This window comes from Galleria mellonella, unplaced genomic scaffold (assembly GCF_026898425.1).
Source record: "Galleria mellonella isolate WM207_F2 unplaced genomic scaffold, CSIRO_AGI_GalMel_v1 utg6482, whole genome shotgun sequence".
In the NCBI taxonomy this organism is placed as follows: domain Eukaryota; kingdom Metazoa; phylum Arthropoda; class Insecta; order Lepidoptera; family Pyralidae; genus Galleria; species Galleria mellonella.
This window is the reverse complement of record NW_026442137.1, coordinates 193,113-216,815: the sequence shown is the minus strand read 5'-3', so window position 1 is coordinate 216,815 and position 23,703 is coordinate 193,113. Positions and strand designations below refer to the sequence as shown.

At 37.2% G+C, this 23,703-nt stretch overlaps 1 protein-coding gene across 1 annotated transcript; it reads left to right on the top strand.

Moving 5' to 3' along the window:
- The first annotated feature begins 1,169 nt into the window (after positions 1-1,169).
- Positions 1,170-22,141, top strand: LOC113509957 (structural maintenance of chromosomes protein 2). The gene is made up of 22 exons (XM_052900357.1): positions 1,170-1,497; positions 1,566-1,715; positions 2,089-2,250; positions 2,805-2,915; positions 3,072-3,193; positions 3,459-3,615; positions 3,814-4,005; positions 4,719-4,854; positions 5,866-6,041; positions 8,129-8,312; positions 9,561-9,634; positions 10,372-10,518; positions 10,854-11,075; positions 11,645-11,787; positions 12,779-12,878; positions 13,552-13,664; positions 13,921-14,149; positions 14,909-15,103; positions 15,602-15,802; positions 17,152-17,367; positions 17,773-17,982; positions 19,806-22,141. The coding sequence occupies exons 1-22, from the start codon at positions 1,330-1,332 to the stop codon at positions 19,917-19,919; spliced, it is 3,522 nt and encodes a 1,173-aa protein (XP_052756317.1). The 5' UTR covers positions 1,170-1,329; the 3' UTR covers positions 19,920-22,141.
- The last annotated feature ends 1,562 nt before the right edge of the window (positions 22,142-23,703 follow it).

Genomic DNA, 23,703 nt, shown 5'->3' with positions numbered 1-23,703 from the left:
TATGATGCCTACGGCCACTTTTTATCATCGTACGGCTCGCCATCGACAAGGAGTTCACACTCATACCTTACAGCCTAAATGATCGCGTATAACGCGGTTTCAGAGATGTTTTCTCCCACGAACACTCAGGTTATGGAATGAGCTCCCTGCCGAGGTTTTACCAAGAGACTACAGCATGGGGTTCTTCAAAAGGGGGTAAAGAGGTTTCTTCAGGATCGGCAACGCGCGCGTAAAACTTCTGGTATTGCAGGCGTTTATAGGCTACGGTAACCGCTTACCATCAGGTTGGCCGTATGCTTGTTTGCCACCTCAGTGGTATAAAAAAAAAAGTCATCCTTACCTCCTTTATGGAAGCGAAATGGTTACTTGACCAATAGTGCAAAAAAGAAAGTTGATTTGCTAGGCATTCTCTTTGCCTCGTATTCTACATTAGACACTGAAGATATTGTACCACCTATCATCCCGTGGTGCGAGGATTTCATACCAGAGATTTCCATATCATGACGTAGAGTTCGGTGGGAATTATTATCTCTTGACGTCAGTAAGTTAGATGGCTCAGACATCATACTGGTATTAGTATTAAAGCAATGTGCTCCTGAACTGTGTCCAGTATTTACATCTCTTTTCGTACTATCATTTTTCACAGGGCGATTTCCATCCAACTGGAAAACCACCCTCGTGCATCCTGTGCCTAAAAAGGGAGATAGATAAAACCCTTCGAATTATAAGCCTATTGCCATCACTTCTCTTTTCTTCAAGGTGTGGAACGTGTAATCAATACACAACTTCTTGGATACCTAAAGGGTCACGATTTGTTGAGCGATCACCCATACAAATCGTATGGGTCGCCACTATCGCAAACAATAATAAAAAAGGAGCAGCATTCTCTCTTTATACATAAAAAATAGCTATATACATTTGCATATAACTATTTTTATGTACTTAAGTTACGGATCGTGTACAGGCTTAAATAATTTGGTACCTTGAGATATATAGATTCGATAAAAATTATTCTTTTTAAGATAAAGATGGAGATGTAGTTGTGGAAGTAATAAAATTAAATTGCTCTTAGATTAAAATACAACTTAACTACAAATAATTGAAGATATATTATGGTTTTTATTTCTAACATTAATTAAAAAAAAAAAAACTAAATAATAAATGTCAATGTCATTGGGTTGTGTTTGCGTGCATCTATCAACAAAAAAAAAAAACTAAATTCCAACGGTTCCCGCTCTTAAATAATTTCAGATTTTAACAATAAATACTGATTGAAAAAGTATTGCGATGTGATTTAATGAATCTATCGATGTGTTTAACGTAGTAAAAATGTATATCAAGTCTATTGTGTTGGACGGTTTCAAATCATATGGTAACCGAGTCGAAGTCACCGGTTTCGACTCTGAATTTAATGCTATTACTGGCCTGAACGGTACTGGGAAGTCGAATATATTGGATTCAATATGTTTTGTGCTGGGGATAACGAATTTGTCAAACGTGAGTAATTTATATGCAAACTATAAAGGTTGGTTATACTCCCGCCAACACGTATATTTTGTTTTTAGGTAAGAGCTGGAAGCCTTCAAGAGTTGATTTACAAGCATGGCCAGGCAGGAATCACCAAGGCCACAGTCAGCATCACATTTGACAATAGGGATAAGAAACAATGTCCTATTGGCTATGAAAATCATGATGAAATAACTGTGACTAGACAGGTCAGTATTATCATTTAGGTATATAATATTAAAACACAAGGAAAATTTTAATAACATAATTGTCTATAATTTAATAGCAGTGGACAATGCTGTTGCTAGAGGTGAGTGCTATATTTCTTTTAATGTATGAAAATGGAGTGGTGTCCCTACCTGTTCTAACAGTATACAGGGGCAGCGTACCCGTGAAAGATGATAAATGAGAATGAAAGAAGATTAATTGGCCCATTATGATATTCAATCATGATGGAACTATGTGGAGGTCGAGCTAAGGAGGATGTCATTACTAATAATTTTTTTCTCTTAGAATGCATGGTTGTTCCTGGTGTCTTGGCAGATTTTCATAAAAAAAGGAAAATAAAATTGACTGCTTCAGGTTGTGATGGGAGGCAAGAACAAGTACCTGATAAATGGTATAAATGTCCAGAACAAGAGAGTGAGTGACTTGTTCTGTTCGGTGCAGCTCAATGTGAACAACCCTCATTTCCTCATCATGCAGGGTCGGATCACCAAAGTCCTCAATATGAAACCACCCGAGGTAGCTTTACATGTCATCTATAATTTATTTGTCAACTTAAAAAAATAGAAGTTCTTATTGTGATTGCATATTAAGAATTATAAATAGAGTTAGTATAAAATTTCACATTCACCAACATATTGTGGTTGTGAAACAATTTTATAATTAAAATTGTTTAATTTGATTACTTTTGTCAAGATTTAAGTTTGTTTTTACTTTGAATAGTCTGACTGTATATTGTTATATTTATGTTAACATAGCATTAAGATAGTTAAACTATTCTATTAAGTTTATTTATTTACCTAAATAAAGGTAAATAAATAATCCTAATACAAAAAATGTAACTATATATATTTTATATGAATTTTGGGGACTGAGTATATTTAAATCTAATAATTTATATAAATTTTCATTATCTATTCAATTTCAAGAATTGTTTAATATTTTTTTCTATTTAAGAAAAAATATAGATTATAAAAAAATAAAGATATAAATTCCAACAGAATAATTTTTTTTTTCTATTTTGAATTTTTTTTAATTTTTCTTATTTTTATTTTCAATTTTGTGAATTTTAGATTCTGTCAATGGTAGAGGAAGCGGCCGGCACTAGAATGTATGAGGCTAAGAAGCAGGCAGCACAGAAAACTATAGAGAAGAAAGATGCCAAGTTACGGGAGCTCAATGATGTTGGTAACATTGATATAATACTGTTGGCCATTTTACACAGCGCCATCTAGTCCTAAACTAACATTGTTTTGAAAATAGAATAATATTTTTACTCAAATAAACTTCAATAAGCTTATATTTATATTTTATAATTATGCACTGTTGTATGTTTGTAGATCATTATAGAGGACATTGCTCCAAAACTTCAGAAGCTGCAGGATGAACGATCTCAGTTCCAGGAGTACCAAAAGGTTGTTAGAGAACTGGAGAATCTCACTAGATTATATGTTGCTTGGAAGTAAGTTACATTGTGTACATGCTTGTATGGATTTAAAAATGAGATTTCAATAATTACAATTTTTTTTAAACAGTAGTTTATTTATGTACTAATTTTGCCAAAATTGCAGTTTGTTCTTTTTTTGGACTTATAATTATTGATTTAATACTGCAGTAACTGTTTTATTCACGAAAATGTCAAATGTCTTGAGAGCCTATTTATTTTCAAATTTAAGTGAAAATGTAACTCATATTGATTTATTATTATCAGTATATTTTTTGTTTAGATATGTAACAGCAGAGGAGAGTACAAAGAAAGCTGAAGCCAAGGTCACAGAAGTGCAGGATGATATTAAAACTAAGAAGGAGACCATAAAGAACAATGAGAAAGAGGCAAAGGATCTTGACAAGAAAGTTGCAGAAATGAACAAGAAATTGGATGAGGTAAGAGTTTATTGGTACGAGAAGAAGAAGGGTGTGTGGTAGTTTTTATCCCAGGAAGATCTTATCTTATTTTCGTATATGGGGTCAGCTAAGCCGATACACGTCTACCCATCGGGATACTTAGTGCTTCCCCCTGCCTTATAGCATCATTCCCTCGGCGTGGATCGTAGTGTGACAGTATGTGTTTGGCGGGCGCAGGAGAGCGGCAGCCGGCTGGCGCAGCTGGAGGCGGAGCTGGTAGAGCGCGAGCGCGGCGAGGCGGCGCTGGGCGCGGCGTGGCGCGGCGCGCGCGACGCGGCGGCGGCGGCGGCGCGGCGCGCGCGCCTGCTGCAGCGCACGCTGGCCGACGACCGCGCCGCGCTGCGGGCCAAGCGGGACGTGCTGCGCCAGGTACGCACAGTCTATATGCGCTGGTGGGCTAATTCCACGGGAATTAACCACAATAGTTTCCAAAAACAACATGTGGAGGTCAATCCAATAGAATAAATTGCTACCAACAGTCCTGTTGTGTCAAAAACACCATTACTAATAATCCCTCTCCCTCCAATACTGACCAGCTGTATTTAGGCTTCAATTACTTGTAACATTATTTTGATTGTTTTTTTCTTCATAATAGATAAACACACCTACAGTATATTTGGATGTTTTAATTTTAGAGCAAGTGCTTTTTTAATAATATTGTATTGTATTGTAAAAATCTTTATTGTACATAACTCAAATTAAATACTAGTAAATGATTTAATGTACAATGGCAGACTTATCCCATAAAGGGATCTCTTACAGTCAACCTTTGAGAAGCTGAAAGAAAATAATAATACTAATTACATTTGAAACATTACTTTAAATAAAATCATCTATTATAAGAAATAGATTGTATTGTATAGGATATTATAAACTTTGTCTACAAATATATTATACCAAAATTTACCTAACTTTAAAAAATTTACTAGTTTTGCAAATGTAACAATAAACTACAGATTATAATGGTAGCACCACATTTAAATATAATAAATAACATGAGCTTTAATTTTTTTTAATGTATTTCATGTATACTTTATTTAGGTTTTAGTATAAAACTTGAAAGCGATATGTGTGGTGTGCAGGTGTCGTCGACGTTCGAGAGGCTGCGGGCGGCGAGCGAGGGCGGCGAGGCGGCGCTGGCGGCGGCGCAGGCGCGCTTCCTGGCCGTCAGCTCGGGCCTCGAGGGCGCCTCCGAGTCGCTGCAGGACCAGCTCATCGGTCAGTACATTACTCACATTACTACATTACTCATCACCACGTTTGACACCCTGCCTCGCCGTCAAATACATGTGGTTTCCATCCCCAAAGACTACAATAATTTGTATTGATCTGAGTCTCATTTATATCTATATTATTAATATTATAAAGAGGAAAACTTTGTTTGTAATAAATATACTCAAAAACTTCTCGACGGATTTTAAAAAATCTTCCACCTATTGATATATATATATATATATATATATATATATATATATATATATATATATATATATAGATCCTTACGAAAATTACAATAATGTTACTCAAAGTATCAAAAAATTACCTATTTAAACATATAATTTATTTTTTTATGTGAAGCCGGGGCAAATCACTAGTGTATAATATGTGTATACAAACAAAGTATATACATTAATGATTCCAATAAAATGCTAAATATATAGAATATGTATAACAGAAACTATGAATTTTTTATGTTTGTCCTTTCCACCATGTACGACCATTTGCGTCACAACTTCTCAACTCGCTATATGTTTTTTTTTAATTGTACATTACATAATGTATTTATTTTGCATGTTCACTATCTTAACACATTAGAGTATCTCAATTCCTGTGATAGTTTAATTTTTTTTTATGCAACTTAGAATGGCATACAAGCTGTCGGCCCACCTGATGGAAAGTGGTAACTGTCGCCTATAGACATGAGCAGTACCATGGACATAACAGAGTATACTGTTTCGCACATTATGCCCCCTATGTATTGCCATTCCTGAGGACTCAGGTGTTATTCCTCTGTACCCTGTAAATTCACGCCATATCCCACCCTTCACACCGAAACACAGCTATGCAAACACAACTGCTTCACGTTAGAAACATGAATGGGACAGTGATGTCCAAGCAAACGACTTTTGTATAAAGTGTACCTCTAGTGAATTTCTGAATTTTTATTCTTTTTTGGTTTGAAATTTTTTTACGCAAAATCACGGGCTGATTTATGATATTTGAACACAGCGGCGAAAGCGGAAGCGTCAGAGGCATCGACGCGGATCTCGCAGAGCATGATGGAGAAGAAGCACGCGGAGGAGCGTCTGAAGACGCTGGAGCGCGAGTTCAAGTCCAGCAGCGCACAGTACCAGCGCGACCAGGACAGCATCGGCAGGCATCAGGCGCAAGTGGAACAGCTGCAGGTGAATACTATATAAATTACTTAATAATATTAATAATATAAGCCTTTATTAAAGAAGTAACGTAATAAACAATTCAATGTAATTAATATGCAATCAGTAACTGTTCTGTCACCCCTGTCTTGTCCAAAGACAAAGGCCTCCTCCAGAGTTTTCCATTCTATTCTGTTTTTGGCTATCCTTGTCCAAAATGCACCTGCTACTGCTTTTATAATTATAGTTAAACCCATCGTGTCAATGGTCTTCCCTGTCTTCTTTGGCTTATTTTAGGTTCTATATAGAACACTTACACAAACATAGTCAGCGGGTCTTGTCCTTAGAGAACATCTACGTAGTTTAAAAAATTTACGTGGTAATGAATATTATTAAAATCACACGACGACCACTCGACTATTCAGAATTACCATTACCTTGATATTATTGTGTAAGATCTTTGGTAGCTATCAGCGAATATACAATGTACATAAAACATTGTACATTTAATTTTAAACTCGTGTTGTTTATACATATTTTTAAATCAACAATCGGTACTTAAACATGATGAAAAAGTTTAAAAATGAAAAAGCGACAGGACTGAGTCCTGACGTGGTGTATTCATGTCGAAATGTTGGCAATAAAGAAGCATTTACCTGTAAAAAGCTTTTTCATAGTGTTAAGTCTCGATTGTGTATTTAAAAATATTGTACATTTAGTTTGTTGTGCTGTTTTTTTTTGATATACAACTTAGAATGGCAAACAAGCTGACGGCCACCTGATGGAAAGTGGTAACCGTCGCCTATAGACATGAGCAGTACCATGAACACAACAGAGTATACTGTTTCGCTCCTGATACCTCCCATGTGTTGCCATTCCTGGGGACTCAGGTGTCATTCCTCTGTACCTTGTAAATTCACTGCTATATCCTATATTTCAAACCGAAACAGCCATGCAAATACAATTGTTTCTTGGCAGAAATTTAAACAGATTACAAACTAATACATTAATAAAAAAAATATTACATAAAACATCATTAAATTTCCACTTCAATAACTTGCTCTGCATAACATTCGATATCACATACATTAAAAGAATGACGGCTATAAATTTAAAGTAACAAATTGGCAGCCTTAATGTAACATTGCAAGGATTGTTGGAAAATATCATGGTCCTTTTATACATTGTTATATTTATATATATTAAACATTTACAATATAAGTTATTTAAAAAATATCTCATCGTTAATAAATAAAAAAATTTAGTTTCCTAAATTAATTCTTCAGTTGGATACACCTGTTAATATGGAAGGATCAAAATTTATTACAAATGTTTGTTTAAGAAAAATATTCGGTTTCACTCCCTTAATTTAATGATATTATGTGACAATTACTGGCAAAACCTCCCCAAGGGGGAGGCCTATGTGCATCAATGGACAGTTATTGGCTAATTGGATGATGATAAGTAATAGTACTAAAGTACAGTGTGGACATTCACTTCCACCTTCTGCGATGTAACTTCACCCCTTCTCAAAATCGCATCTGCGTCCAAACTCTAATGGATGTCTAGTCTAGGAGTTACTAAATTTTTAAGATAATGGAGGGAGACCGAGACATAGTTACATCAGGCAGATCAAGGAAGGAGTTGGTGTCGTGTCGTATCAAGAGGTGAAGAGACTCGCTGAAAATCGTAGTGAGTGGCAAGAGCTCCACCGACAAGAGCGCAGCTCTTAAATAGGATAGATAGATAGAATGGAACACTCAATAAATACCTTTAATTTTATAGAACCCCATATGAAACGATTACAAATAAATACAATGTAATTTAAATAAGAACAAAAGCGTTTATTAGAAATATTTTAAACGTATAGCATTTTATAGTTTCCTTGGACTTTTAATGTGAAAAATTAAATTGTTTCACTGTATAAATAATTTCGCGGAGACCTGGTGACTTTTTTACGGAAATATTTAGGTTTTGCGTAAACAAATTTAGGAATCGCTGGTCTAGTCTATGCTTCAATGGTAATACATACAATAATTTATATTCCAGTTAAAAAAAAAAGTATACATATAAAAGCTTGGTTCTCAGTACGTACAATAACAGTCGTCGTATTGCAGTTGGAGCTGTCCCGCATACAGTTCAGTCCAGAGCGTAGAACCGAGCTACAGCAGCAGCAGCGCACTCTAGCGGCCAGTGTGCGGTCCCGGCGAGAGGCTACCGAGTCGCTAAGCGCTCGGCTGCAGCGCTGCCACTTCAACTACACGCCGCCGCAGCCCGGGTTCGATTCCCGTCGCGTATTAGGTTAGCTGTCTTGCTATTTAAATACTTATTGTATTTAGTTTTTTTTTTACACCTTATAACCATTGTGCATAGACATGAATGTTACAGAGTACACTAGTCACAGTATATTTTGTGACAACAATGCATACATTGAGGGGGGGAAGGGGATTGTTAGTAATGGAGACTGAGAATCCCATTGCTAGCAATATAACCAACCAGGTCGACCTCGCGGTTCTCCTTGGAAACTACCATGGTTAATTCCTGATGAATTCATCATGATGGGCTAACTAGCCTGTTTTCATTCTCATCTATCACCCTTCACTGGTGCTCCGTCAGCGCATCCCGTTAGCGCAGGCGGGGTTACCACTCCATTTTCACCCATCAAAAAAAAAAATGCATACATTGACATTTTTAAGATACCTAGATAGCCTGTAATGTTCTAAATTCAAAAACAAGGAGGTTCTCAATTCCATTGTATTTTTTTGTTTGTTATTTCATACTCCATCATTTATAAACATATTTGGATTTTTTTTATCTGAATGAATTATTGTTTAGATAGGTCCTGTAGAAATTTTATCAAAATTGGTTCAGTAATTTAGCTTTTATTTCAAAATACAGAATTAGTTTTTCCACAATCCAAGTTCATTCTCTCATTCTGAGTCTCATATCCTATTGTCAATACTCAAATATACATATAAATACAAAAAACCATTTACAGCTACTTGTAAACTGAACAGAAAAATTTTTCAGTTGTCCTCTAGTAACATTTATTTTACTAATATAGTAATTATAATAATTTCAGTAGACATATAAACGATTGCATTTATTTATAAAGAGTTTATTTAAACTTTAGCACATATACAAAACTTTTTTAATGAAATTTAGAATTGCAAACAGCTGACTGGCTTACCTGATGGAAAGTGGTTACTGTCGCCTATAGACATGAGCAGTACTATGGACATAACAGAGTATACTGTTTCGCCCATGATACCCCCCATGCGTTGCCATTCCTGGGGACTCAGGTGTTATTCCTCTGTACCCTGTAAATTCACTGCCATATCCCACTCTTCAAACCGAAACACAGCCATGCAAACATAACTGCTTCACGGTAGAAACACGAATGGGACAGAGATGTCCAAGCAAAAGACTTTTGTACAAAATCTCCCTCTGGTAAAACTTGTATTAACTCTGTTTTTATAGCGTTCGCTGTATTATCACATGTTGAACTATTGTATATAAAAAGTACTTAAGAACATTTTATTTCTGCAGGTACAATATGTAAGCTGATAGAAGTGCGCGACCCTGTTTATTGCACCGCTTTAGAAACGGCGGCCGGCGGTCGGGTGAGTTTATACGTTTTGTATTTACACTGTTATCTATTTATTTATTTATTTATTTAACTCTTTATTGCACCATAAACAAAAATATACTATGACAATTGAACAATTCATAAAGGTACAAAAGGCGGTCTTATCGCTACAGCAATCTCTTACAGACAACCTTTGGTTAAAGGAGAACAGATAGAAGTGGGTAGGTGGCGCGAGACTGAATTAATCACTACATAATATAAAACAAAGTCGCTGTCGCTGTCTGTCCGTCCCTATGTGTGCTTAAATCTTTAAAACTACACAACTTTTTTTTTTAAGTAGATAGTGTGATTCAGGAGGAAGGTTTATATGTATAATACATGCATAATATTGTAGAGAAACACTGATAAAATTTAGAGGTTTCTAATGTGATGTCGTAAACACATTTTTTGCGCTTACATTGCAAACGCTGGCTAAAATGGAAAACGAGATAAATCAAAATAATGTACTACAGTATTGTATACCTTAATGTTTAGAGCAGTGACTTTAATTGGAGAGCACTTGACTGTGGTCCCGAGATTTTAAGATCTCAGCTTAAACCTCTGAATGTTCATATTTAAAATAATTTAAAATTGAGTAACAACTCACTTTGTATTTTGGAAAACATCTAAAGTTCTTGTTTAGTGAGCCAAGTCAGAGATCTTTGTGTATAACGCAGGCGGCTTAGAAACTTGTCACTAGAGAGTAACCTGTTTTCACACAATTATTTGCAGTTATACAATGTGGTGGTGGATACAGAGGTGACGAGCAAGCTGCTGCTGCAGCGCGGCAACCTGCAGACCCGCACCACCATCATCCCGCTCAACAAGATCTCCGCGAACGTCATCGACGCCGCCACGCTGCGGCTCGCGCAGCAGATCGTACGTAACCATTATGGCTGATCGCATATAGAATCGTAGTCAGTTTTTTAAGTGGAGTACTCAATTGGTAAATTTTGACGATTTTGTGTAACTTAATTACATAAAATAGTTGAAAAAATTCTCATGAACTTGGCTAGGGGCTGAGAATCGATCCTTGGGATACACTAGCTAATTCTTGCATAGTCTACAAGAGATTACTTATTTACTTGTATATTTTGATTAAGGAGTGCATTTTGATTAAAATAGTATTGTTTGCAATACTGGTAAATGTAACAACATTTTATTTTGTCGATTTTCCTGTGCACGTTTGTAACGAATTGTGGCATATTGTTCAGGGCGGCGGACCCGAGAACGTTCAGTTGGCGCTGGACCTGGTGTCGTACCCGGCCGAGGCGCACAACGCCGTGGCGTGGGTGCTGGGCAACACGCTGGTGTGCCGCGACTTGGAGACGGCGCGCCGCGTCACCTTCCACGCCGGCGTGCGGCGCCGCGCCGTCACCCTGGACGGTGACGTCACCGACCCCGCCGGCACGCTGTCTGGCGGCGCTCGTCTGCAGGTACCTGCTGCTGCTATTGCCGCCTGTCGCCTTTCGCCTTCTGCCTCCCTAGTACTAGCGCCACCTCCTCCGCCGGCGTGCGGCGCCATAAAATAAAATAGTTCAATACTGCAGCGGCCAACAACAATGCCTAGTTATGGTCAAGGCTTGTATAGTACTTTTCTCAAACAATGCGCGGAAATCAAAAACACAATTTTACTTTTTAAGTTCAATGACGAATAACGAACAATAATAATTTTTCACGCGCCATAATGTTCCTTTGTTTTTTTTTTTCAATTAACAGCTTTCTATTTGCAAGCCAGACATTTAAATAAAACTTTTTATTAGTTACCCCCGTGGTAGCCATGTTTCGAAGTAAAAGGTCATTCCATTTTTAAATTACAGGACAGATATGAGATTACACAGTAATTTATCTGGCCGTAAAACACGACAAATATGGATTTTCATACAACTTTTGCCGGCCGCTACGGTAGTATTTAAAAGAAGATTGTCAAAATAACGCTCACATTTCCAAGCATGTTTGAGAAAAAGTTATTTACATATTATGTATGGGGTTTCATTTTACGTAGGGTGGGTCAGTGCTGCTGCAGCTGCAAGAGCTGAAGCAACAAGAGCAGCAGCTGCAAGAGATGGAGGAGCAGCTGTCACGCTGTACCGCGGAGCTGAACTCGATGCAACACGCCGCTGAGAAGTACTCCACTGTGCAACAGAAGTGAGTACATTCAATACTGGACGAAGACGATCTCCGGTGAGCGTATTGGTTATGTCCTGTTATCCTTAGAAGGATCCAGATGGGCACACTGTATTTCGATGCTGTTCTTGTCTATAGGCAATTGTTATTTTTTATTTATTCACACTTTATTGCACCATTAAGAAAATTAATAAATACAGTACATATTAACGTGAAGCGATATAAAAGGTGGCCTTTTCGCTAAACAATCAGACAACCACTTATTACTGCTGGTTAGACAACTGGTTATCGTTTTTCATCAGCTAGGTCAGTTTATGTGTCGTTTTAAATTGTATAAAAATGCATTTCTTGACATGTTTACACTAAACAAAATTTCAAGGCAGGGGGTGTGTTCGCTTCGTCAAACTCCATTTTTAGGGAGTGGCCAAGACATCCATTTTGTAGTGTAAAAAGCTGGTTGTATATTGCTAGTTTTATGCCATCGATTTTTATGGAAATAAACTACAATATAGCAATTTAAAGAAAAGAAACCATTACATCAAACTGCCTGATTAGTATAGTATATGTAGGCTTATATCGTCTGGTAACAAGAGACCCATGCCAAATATATATATATATATATATATATATATTTTGTAATTTACGAATATGATGTGAAACTTTCACTCAAATACAATTTTCCGAATAAAACTTTAATTTTATGAAAAATACAGACACAGTGTGCATGTGCAGCAAGTCAGCACACAAGCTCGAGATTCCCCGTGAGATGTGTACACAGCGCACGAGTTCAAAGACAGTAGCATTTAGTAGAGTGCGATAAAAACAAAAAAAAAAAGAAACTTATTTGGAAAACCGTGTAAAAGCGAAAACGTGTAAAACAAGTACCGTGTAAATATATATATATATATATATATATATATAACAATAGTGGTTGTGACTGAAAATGATTGGTTATTAGTACTTTTGACTAGTTAAGAGTTTTGATTGCATTTGACATATGGATGGCCAACAGGCACGAGATGATGTCGCACGAGCTGGAGGTGATCAAGGCGCGGCTGGCCACCACCGAGCATGCGCAGACGCACGCCGAGATCGAGACGCTGCGCGCTCAGGTCCATTTGTAATCTATTCTTATATCTAAGGGGCAATGGAAGGGATTGTTAATAATGCAGTCTACCAGTCTCATCGCTAACAGAATACCCTGTCAGGTCGACTTGTATGTGGTCACCCCTCGAAACCATCGTGCTGAATCCCAGGTGTATTCATCATGAGGCGCCAACTGACCTGCTTTTTCATAATCACCTATCATCCCTCACTGGTACTCCGTCAGCGTATACCGTTATCGCAGGCGGTGTTATCATTCCATTATCATTCTTTAAAAAAAAGTTTTAATGTTGTGGAACATCATTATCATTTTTTTTGTCCATGGCTAAATATAGACCTCTAGTGGACTCGTAGGTAAAGTGTTCCTTTATTTAGTATACATTGTTTTCTAGCACGAAATCGCCACTTAAGAACACGATACAAGATGTGCAGAAAGGAATAATACTTGTGAAGACTCTACAATGACTGGACCAAACATTTGTTTGGAGTAATATATAATGTTGACTGTCTACTTGTAATAGCTTCTCTTAGAGCAGTAAAAAAAAAATTACATTTAATTTATATAGTTATGTTTTCTGGAGGATGAAGTTTGGTTTTTTTTTTTTAATATTATATTAATATTTACTGTTGTTTTGCTAAACATTTATCTTTACTTATATTTTATAAAATAAATAAATGTAGGTGAAGGAGCTGACGGCGGCAGTGGAGCGCGACAAGGAGACGCAGAAGGAGACGGCGGCGCGCGCGCGGGAACTCGAGCTCAAGGTCAAGGACATCAAGGGCCACCGCGAGAGGTCAGTCGTTACACCTACATGTGCCGCACAATGCTACAGGATGGAATACAAATCATTTGCACACTCTTAAAGGCATCTTCTACTGTCAAAAGTGAAGAAATCAGATCAAAAAATGACAAATAACTTGGATAAGACTTATACTAAATGACTTCGCGTGGTGTTATTCTGCAAGGCTCAAAATTTCCAAATGTTGATTGCAGATATATCCATATTTGGAATACTTTATGGGAATTTAAATTTTAAATATTGTTAACAGGGAATTCAAAAAGGCGGAAGAGGCTCTAAAGAAAGCGAAGAAGGACGCGGAACAGCACAGCAGCTCGTGGAAGCAACGCGAGCAGGAGTTCGAGACGCTGCGGCTCGAAGTTTCGGAGCTGGAGACAGCGGTCGCCAGCAGCGAACAGTCCCTCAACGAGACCGAGGAATCGGCTGCGACGCTACAGAACGCGCTGCAGGAAGCGAAGGACGAACATGAGAAAGCTATGGTGAGATTGTTATAGGATTACATATTTGTATCTTTGTATCCATGTCCAAATTTAGCTCTAATGTGATAATTAGAGCTAAATTTGGCATGCATGATTATGCAAGAAGTATTTAAGGGGACTCTTGTTTCAACCGTGAAGCAGTTGTGTTTGCATGGCTGTGTTTCGGTTCGAAGGGTGGGATATGGCGTGAATTTACTGGGTACAGAGGAATAACCCCTGAGTCCTCAGGAATGGCAATGTACATATACTCTGTTATGTCCATGGTACTGCTCATGTCTATAGGCGACGGTTATCACTTTACATCAGATGGGCCGTCAGCTTGTTAGCCATTCTAAGTTGTATAAAAAAAAAACTGAATTTGTTTGTTTATAAAAGAGTAACTGTCGAGTTTCTTGCGGGCTCTTCTCAGCATATTACAATTTTCCAAACCGTGCAGTAGATTTAAAGAAAAATAATTATTTAATAGTGTTTGTAAACAAGTCTATTTGATTAAAGATGATTGAATTAGACTTTTTAATGGCTATTTTACATGAATACGTTGCAAATTATCAAGCGATTTTCACAATAATTTTTATTATATATAGGGTGTCTATTCCTATGTCAACTTAATTTTAATTAAAAATTTTCTTTTCTTTTTACAAACCTATTAAATTTCTCTCTGACTACCTTGTAATGGGCCTGATAGGTTGATATTAAGAGAAACATTCATAGAATATATGTAAGGTTTTGTTTATTCAAACACTATACTGGATACAACAGGAAGCAGTGAAGGAAATGCAAGCAAATATCAAGAAGCAGAAGGCGGAGATAGCGGGCCGCAACAGTGACATTTCGCGGCTGCTACAGCAGAAGGAGCGGCTGGCGGCCACCAGCAGCGACCTGCAGCTCGCTATCAAGGAGCTCGACTACAAGATCAAGGAGTTGCAGACCGAGGCCGCCGACTGCGAGAAGAGGGTTCGTGTTAATATATGTATGATAAAATTAACTTTGTGTGTTTTTTTATTATTTTTATCATTATTTAAAATGGTTTCGCAATTGGTAAACGATCACAATTTTCCTAGCAATAGTTTAACTAACATAGGTATTTAGTATACTTTGGACCCGGACTATAAAAACGTCTATTTGTGATTATAACAACTATAAAAACAAGTAACCTCTGTACATGTGATAATGTTTGCGTGTATTGTTAGGGATAGCGTGGGAAAAGTTTGTGCTTTCATATGTCATATAATGTGGATTGAACTCTATCCTTTTCTGAAACCGGGAGCTATTGAAGCGTTGACTAGAGACATTAATTAGAGTATGGTAGACGGCAGGGAGTGTCTACACTGTATTTTATAGTAGTATTATTTATACTGTGACCTGAGGTTTGTAAGTATACTGCTAATATTGGTCCTTCGAGCCGGATATTTGACAGACTCGGATATAGTGGCGTTTTACCTTGGTACATAGATGAAGGCGCTGGAGAACGAGAATCCATGGATAGCGAGTGAGCGGCAGTACTTCGGCGCGGCGGGCGGGCTGTACGACTTCGGTGGTCGAGGCGCGTCCGTGGCGGCGCAGCGGCTGCAGCAGCTGCAGGCGCGCCGCGACAAGCTGGCGCGCGGCCTCAACGCGCGCGCGCACACGCTGCTCGGCAAGGAGGAGGAACAGGTCCGCCGCACCACCACCACCACCACCACCACCACCACCACCACCACCACCACCACCACCACCACCACCACCTCCATTCACATTATTACTGTCTCTATCTCCCACTCGTTTTTTATTCTATGTATTTCAATTTGAAGGATAGATTTTTATTTCGGACTTTTTCGGTCCATTAAATATTTATTAGTAGTAGTTAGTTATTCTTAAAACTAATATTAGTAAATTTACATACACAATACACATAATATATTAAATAATATACAAATAATCACCGCTGCACAATTCCATTGGAAAATGCGCAGCAGTGATTAACGTACACACAGTGCAGCCTGCTCGCTATCATACTCAGGATGCTGTTGGCGCTACTATGTATTCTGCGCTCCAGGGATGCGTACCTTTTTCGCATAGTGACCATAAAAACAATCTACACGATGCTCGGCGTGTGATCTAAATAACGTAGTTTTAACTTGTCTAGAGCACCGTGCAAACCTGCATGCTATCATATTCGCCCTCACCGCCAGCGCCCTCCGCTCCCGTTCAATGTCATCATCATCTTTGAGATCCGAGGCCAACTGATGTCCTAAATATTTAAATTTATACACCCTATTCAGCGCTATACCATTAAGTTTGACACGTCACATTTATATAGTTTTTATCATTCATTCTTTTTTGTATTAAAAATCAACCTATTCTGTTTCATCTCTGTGAATGTTGAGTACAACTATAATTGGATTGTAAACTTATAATGCTATTGTTGTATTCTATTGTTAAAAGTTTTGTTTGTAATCTGTGGATGTACCACAGAAATAAATAAATAAATAAATGACGATGAAATTGCTGGATATGGAGGCATAATACATTATTTTTTAGGATTGATAACGCATCAGGTGATTACAAGTTCTGTGAACAATCCCAATATGTCTATGAGGCTGTTCATGTCTTAGAATCATTGTTTACCACTTTAACATCAGTCAAGCTGTACATTTTTTGCCATTTTAAGTTGCATAAAAAAAATGTAAACAAAGGATTCTTATTTTTAACAATTTCTTTTGTTTTTTAACTGAAAACTCCATCAATTGTAAACTGATTTCAGAAATTCTTTTTTTTATCTGATTGCATATAATTGGTATATAGATTGGACCCATAGAAATTTTATCAAAATCGATTCAGTAGTTTGTTTTTAAATAAAAATAACTTTTACCACAATTAAAGGCTTCAGTGACTGTTAACCATCAGACAGGCTGTATGCTTGTTTTACCACCTTTGTGGTATAAAAAAAATTGAAGTCTGTTTTATTTTGTGGAACAGTTTAATTGTTTTACTTTTTACTAATAGCAATTGTGTGATCACAGTACCAGGACGTTATGCGCAAGAAGAAGATCGTGGAGGCGGACCGCGCGAAGCTGGTGCAGGTGATGGCGGAACTGGACGAGAAGAAGCGGCGCACGCTGGTGACCGCCTGCGAACAGGTCAACCGCGATTTCGGCTCCATCTTCAGCGCTCTGCTTCCTGGCGCGCAAGCCTGTCTGCGGCCCCCGCAAGGCCAGTCCGTGCTCGACGGACTCGAGGTATACACACTGGCTAGCTACAATTTGAATTAAAGGGAAAATATTAGTGTTCTAATTTCAATTTTTTTACATTAGAGCTGGCCACTCAGAAAGTCTTGTGAAATAAATCTTATAGATAAAAGACTGGCCACATTTTATTTATTATCTTAGAAATAAAGTTAATTATGTTAAGAGAAGAATGTTCTAATTTTAAATTTCCCTCTTCTTTTTTTTATAACATAAAGTGTCGTATGTTTATTGCGAAATGGATTTTTGCGTAGGAAATATTTTTAGGTGCTCCACATGTTTAGCAAAAGGTTTTCTTTGCTTTAACCACATATTTCATGTAACAATTTTTCATTTAAGAGTACAATAAGTTCCATTCTTTTACTAGCTTGTTGTTTACTCTATCGACTGTGCGATCAGGTGAAGGTGGGCTTCAACAACACGTGGAAGGAGTCGTTGGGCGAGCTGTCAGGTGGACAACGGTCGCTGGTGGCACTGTCGCTGGTGCTGGCCATGCTGCTGTTCAAGCCGGCGCCGCTCTACATCCTTGATGAAGTGGACGCCGCGCTCGACCTGTCGCACACACAGAACATCGGACAGATGCTCAAAGAGCACTTCAAGCACTCACAGGTTAGTTTGTCTGGGACTCTCGCCTCGCTATTGGGACATTGAGTGTGAGAATATGGTTAGTCCAGTAAATTTGGACTCCCAAAATGCCAAAAGGTGACATAGATGGCTGCAAGACTCTGGAAGGGATTCTGGTATTCACAGCAATCGCGTCCTTTAGTTGACCAATGAAGTCCCAGATCGATAAAGTCCCAGAGGGATTTCATTAACATGAGTATGTGTTTTCAGTCTCTGTATGTATTTTGCACAGTGGTTAGAACTTCATTGAAGAACAATTTGTTTAGTGAACAGTGCTTATTCCAGCAAAATTGTACTCTTCCAAAATGTCAAAAGGTGACATAGATTGCTGCAAGACTCTGGAAGGGATTCTGTTGTTCGTAGCAATGCCACCTATTGGACGACCAATCTCTGGTGCTCCATCAGCATGAGCACAGCACAGTTTCAATATTCCTCTGCATAGTGAGCGGTTGGTTAGAAACTTCGATGAAGAAACATTGGTAAACAGTATCCAGTTAGAATGCCTATCAGTTTCTGATATTTAGTTGTAAGCTGTGTGATGATAGCTTATTGTTGGTGGGAAATTATTTTATGATATCTTCTTATAATTTATAAAAAAATATTCCACACGATGTACAGGATGGCCCATAAGTCCTTAGTAATGAAAAAAATTAATTAAAATAAAACTAATTACACTATGAATAATATTTTTATTTGTAAATATAGCTAGAAAAACGGGAATTATTTTTTGTAAATAACGTCGTCCAAATGTAATCCGTTACAGTCACGGCACTCTTGCAAACGCCTTCTGAAATTGTCGATGACTGCGCGTCACGTCACTGCTGAAATGCTTGCCATTTCTCTGCGGATGTTTTCTTTTAGGTCATTAATTGACCGCGGGTTAGAGTCGTACACTTTAGCCTTAAGGTAGCCCCACAAAAAAAAATCCATTGGAGTCAGATCCGGGCTACGTGGTGGCCAGGAAATGTCTCCTCTCTTAGAGATAACTTTGTTTGGAAAAAGTTGACGGATAACGGGCATAGCAGTATTGGAGGTGTGGGAAGTTGCTCCATCCTGTTGAAACCATGTTTGGGCATTAAAGCCTGGAAAGTTTTGCAATTTTTGTGTGAAAAACTCCTCGATCATGGCCACATATCGCTCCGAAGTAGCAGTAACGCGTTTACGCCTCGCAACGGTTGCCGAATTGTTGTTTTGATAAAACTCGCGCACACAAAACGCACGGTCCGCTCCGGTGAAACGCTCCATCGTGACTAAATTCCCAGAAACCGAAGTTACTGGCCCCGCTTCCCCTGCACCGCTCACGCGCGCCGTTTTCGTTTAATTCAAATTTTACTTTTCTAAGGACTTTTGGGCCACCCTGTATTATTGTTAGAAATAAATTTAATTGAATTGAAATTTAATTGGAGGCATCATAGAGCATTCATAGGTTATTACAGTACTATATATATAACAAAAATTATCAAATACAGCTATGAAATTGTACTCTAAATGAGTACAATTTCATATTTGTACTTTTAAATTAAAGCGTTAATATATTGTTTGTATTTTTAAAATAATTTACAAAGTATATAAGTTACAAAGTTTAAAATGTTGAGATTTGAAACAATCTATTATATAATCAACGCATCCACTCAGATGATGATAAGAGAGGATTTTTGACAATTTCTACACTTTACATTTTTAAGGGGAAGCACGACATCACGCGAGCAAAACCACCAGGAACAGCTATTAATGTCTTAGGATTGTAGGATCTGATAGATTCGTGGTCATAATTCCATAAATTATTGAAATGATTCTCTTTGTTCCAGTTCATAATAGTGTCGTTAAAAGACGGCATGTTCAATAACGCGAACGTGCTGTTCCGGACCAAGTTCGTGGACGGCATGTCGTCCGTACAGCGCACCGTCAACACGCGCCGATGATACTCGGCCGCACAACACTGCCTGCCACGGAATATTGGACCTTATGGCCTGTGCGCACGAGGGGTAATGGGATAATTTGTGACGTGAAATAGATGTAGTGACAGACCTTAGGTGAATGGACGAACACCGTTGAACATTTTGTACAGTAACATAAATACAGGTTCATAACACAGTGGTGTTACTTTTTAACAAGTAAAACAATTTGGTGGTTTTTTTTTTATTATTATTTCACAATTCCGTCAGTTGTAAACCGCTTTGGATTTTTTTATTTTATCTAATATGATACACTTACAGACTGGGTTCCATGGAAATTTTTCCCAAATGGGTTTAGTGAAATTTTTCCAAAATGGGTTTAGTACTTTATTTTTTAATCAAAATAACTTAATTTTACCACTATTGATGTTGTTTTTTTTTTATGGAACAATGGCTTATTGCCGTCAAATAGTGGTGTTGTTAAAAACTTGTCCAGGGGCTTCAAGTCTAGTAGAACAATGCTGGTCCTGAATGGAAGTTACCTTATATTTGACGTCCACTTCATCTCCATTGGACAATAATAATAAGTGTCACAGAATCACAGCAATCGCCAGGTCTCGCTAGGATACCCTGTTTTGTGAGGAACCAGGCTACGAACTTCTGGAGGCACGATCCAGAACACCTAGGCTCGAATAAATTCAGAAGTGTTTGCTTCCTAAATTATCCTAAATGATATTTGATAGAAATTGTGTCAAATCTTTGCCTTGTATATTGTGTGTTGGAGTGTTCAACTATCGTGGATGTCAATGACACGATTCTATTGCATTGTATTTAAAATAGAATAGAAACATTTATTGTCAGTAAACATACAACTTTTAAAATAACACAATCTACATGAAAAGGTTTTGCTGGAAGAAATCTCTTATTAGAGATAAGCTGGCCTTGGTACATTATGTTTCAAATGAATTGTGATTAACAGTATGTTTTGTGTACAATAAAGAATAAAGAAAGAAAGAATACAAGTGTCCCATACTTGGCAGTAGGAATCAACTCAGCTGATGCTGTGAGTGTCCCAGCTCCCAGCGCAATGTGAACAGCTGCACAGCGCTGGTTTTCAGCCAGTCTCTCTCTTAACAAAACATAACCAAAGTGCCAGGTACCACTGTAAATTGCTTCTTACAAGAATTATTTCTCAAATATACTAATTAAAGAAAAAGGAAAGAAGTTTTTGTGCCTATATTTGACACATACATTGATATTGAAGGAATTGTTATCATATCAGAAATAATCTCTATGGGAATTAGAATTAAGCATATAATTCTTTAAGTTTTGTCAAAGGACATTAATATTTGTTTTATTACTGATGTTGGAAAATGATCGTTCATGTTCAGGGGTGGCCGAGTTGACTAGACCCAAGATCTGCTGTTTACTGACGAAACCCATCATGCCATCTACGAATTACATACTTCGTGAAATCTCAAATGAAACAACATAGTTCAGTACATAACAAAATCGTAGTGAGTGGCAAGAGCTCCACCGACAAGAGCGCAGCTCTTAAATGGGATAGATAGATAGATTCATTGAACATTTTTTTATAGTACAGATATGATAAACATGCTAACACAAATTGGGAATTGTTACCTATAAACATAAGCATTACAACACATACGCATCATGTAATTCGTTGATCTAATAATCGATTATCGATTGATCGATAGTGTTCACTTCTAAATATGGATTCGTTTATTTGATTGTTCAAATCGATTTGAAACATACATTTTTTGATTGGTGATCAATGGTAAACAATGATACGGTTTATGTCGGTTAATCCCTCGAGCGTTTATGCATCATACGTTGCGCTGTACCGAACAAAATGTGGTACCGGCTAATGCAGCAATGTCTGTTGCATAACTCGAATTTGCAGCGTCATTTTCATTAAATTTATAATTAGGCTTTTCTAATCGAAATTTAGTAATTCCAAAAATCGGTGACGCTGTAGGTGTAGCGAGCTAGCCTAAAGTCGATCGCTCCACGGGTTAATCGATGGTACCGTAATTATAATCGATTATATCGTATTCTCGGTTTAGCAACGTTTGTATATGTTTGGTATGTGTTGGGATTATTCTTTTGATGTTTTTTTCTTTCGATATAGTCATAATACTAACGCATGTTAAGTCGAACTCGTCTTCTAAGCTCGGTGCACTGTTGTATAAATTACTTCAGTAAATATTATATTTTTATATATACAATGGGTTGTTTTATTTCTCAAAGGTGTACCTTATATATATAATAAATAACTAGTAAAAAAGGCGGTAAGTACTCAAAGGAGTACAGTAAGGGAGCTGATTTTATTAAAAACTGAAATTGCAAGATTAGATTTCCATTCCAGTAGGCAAGAATTGAACCCATACATCAAATTTGACTGAATTTCCAGCAAAAGCCTAGTTGTAGAGCATAATATTATAGTGTCCGTGTTTTAAAATAAAGAAATCTCGCGTCCTGAAATAGCGTTTTATTTATTTTAAAGTGACGGTGAAATTATTAGTCTGTAAACATTACAGTATGTAAGAGTCACCACCGCCCATACATTGAAGAAATTAAAACATAAATGTATGCATTTAAGTGTTGTACAACTATTTAAAGAAAGAATAATAATAAAAATATTTAGAACACGCGTTTGTGCGTGTATATATAAAAGAGCTAGGTACTTTGTACAAAATTTTCAAATTCGACTTATATGAATTTTTTACGATTGATGTATTGCTCTTGATTGTGGATCGCAATCTATTTGTGTATGGGGGGAAGGGATTGTTAGTATAATAACAAAATAAAATAAATAAAAAAAATAAATATATAAGAAAATAAAAAATAAATAAATAAAAAATAAATAAATAAGAAAATAAATAAATAAGAAAATAAATAAATAAGAAAATAAATAAATAAGAAAATAAATAAATAAGAAAATAAATAAATAAGAAAATAAATAAAGAAATAAATAAAGAAACAAACTATCAGGTCGATCTCCCCGTGGTACCCCCTGGAAACCATCATGTTGAAGTCCAGGTGTATTCATCACGATGGGCTAACTGACCAGTCTTTTTATTCTCACCTATCATCCTTCACTGATGCCTTGTCAGCGTATATCATTAGCGCAGGCGAGGTTACCATTCCATTATCATCCATTAAAAAAATCTACTTGTGCTATATGAGAATGATTCGGTATCAATAGTAGATTTTATATTGCAATAGTCACTGCTGGGCATCTTACATTAATTTTTAAAACTTTTTTTTTATGCAACTTAGAACGGCAAACAAGCTGACAGCCCACTTGATGGATGTAACCGTCGCCTATAAATATAAGCAGTACCATGGATATAACAGACTTATTTGGCAGTCGACTAAAATATATTTACAAATTCAAATATATTTCCTAGCCCTTAAACATTTCAGTGTCTTATTATACCTCGCCGGATTATAGGACGGGACGCTTAGCAAGCGGCGGTCCGTTGCCAGCCGCGCCACAACTATCCAGTTGGCAGCCTGAACACGCCACTTCCATAATTCGCTGCGCTACTCTTTGCCACATTTGTGACAATAATTTAACAAAATATACTTACTTTTTGTATTTTATTTTTTCTTAATATTAGGTTGTTTTTGTTGTCGGAAAAAATTGTTTGGCGATAAAGTCGCTTTTCAACCGATTAAAAAAACAAAGAGATTCCTAATTCGGTTGTATTGGGGGGAAAGGGATTGTTAGTGATGGAAACTGAGAATCCCATTGCTAGCAATATACCCAACCAGGTCGACTATC

Bases quoted from the DNA above. Each gene is read 5' to 3' on its own strand.
- LOC113509957 (XM_052900357.1), top strand. From the start codon at position 1,330: ATGTATATCAAGTCTATTGTGTTGGACGGTTTCAAATCATATGGTAAC. The intron at 1,716-2,088 runs GTCAGTATTATC...TGACTGCTTCAG, and splicing joins AAATAACTGTGACTAGACAG to GTTGTGATGGGAGGCAAGAA. The intron at 8,313-9,560 runs GTTAGCTGTCTT...TTATTTCTGCAG, and splicing joins CGATTCCCGTCGCGTATTAG to GTACAATATGTAAGCTGATA.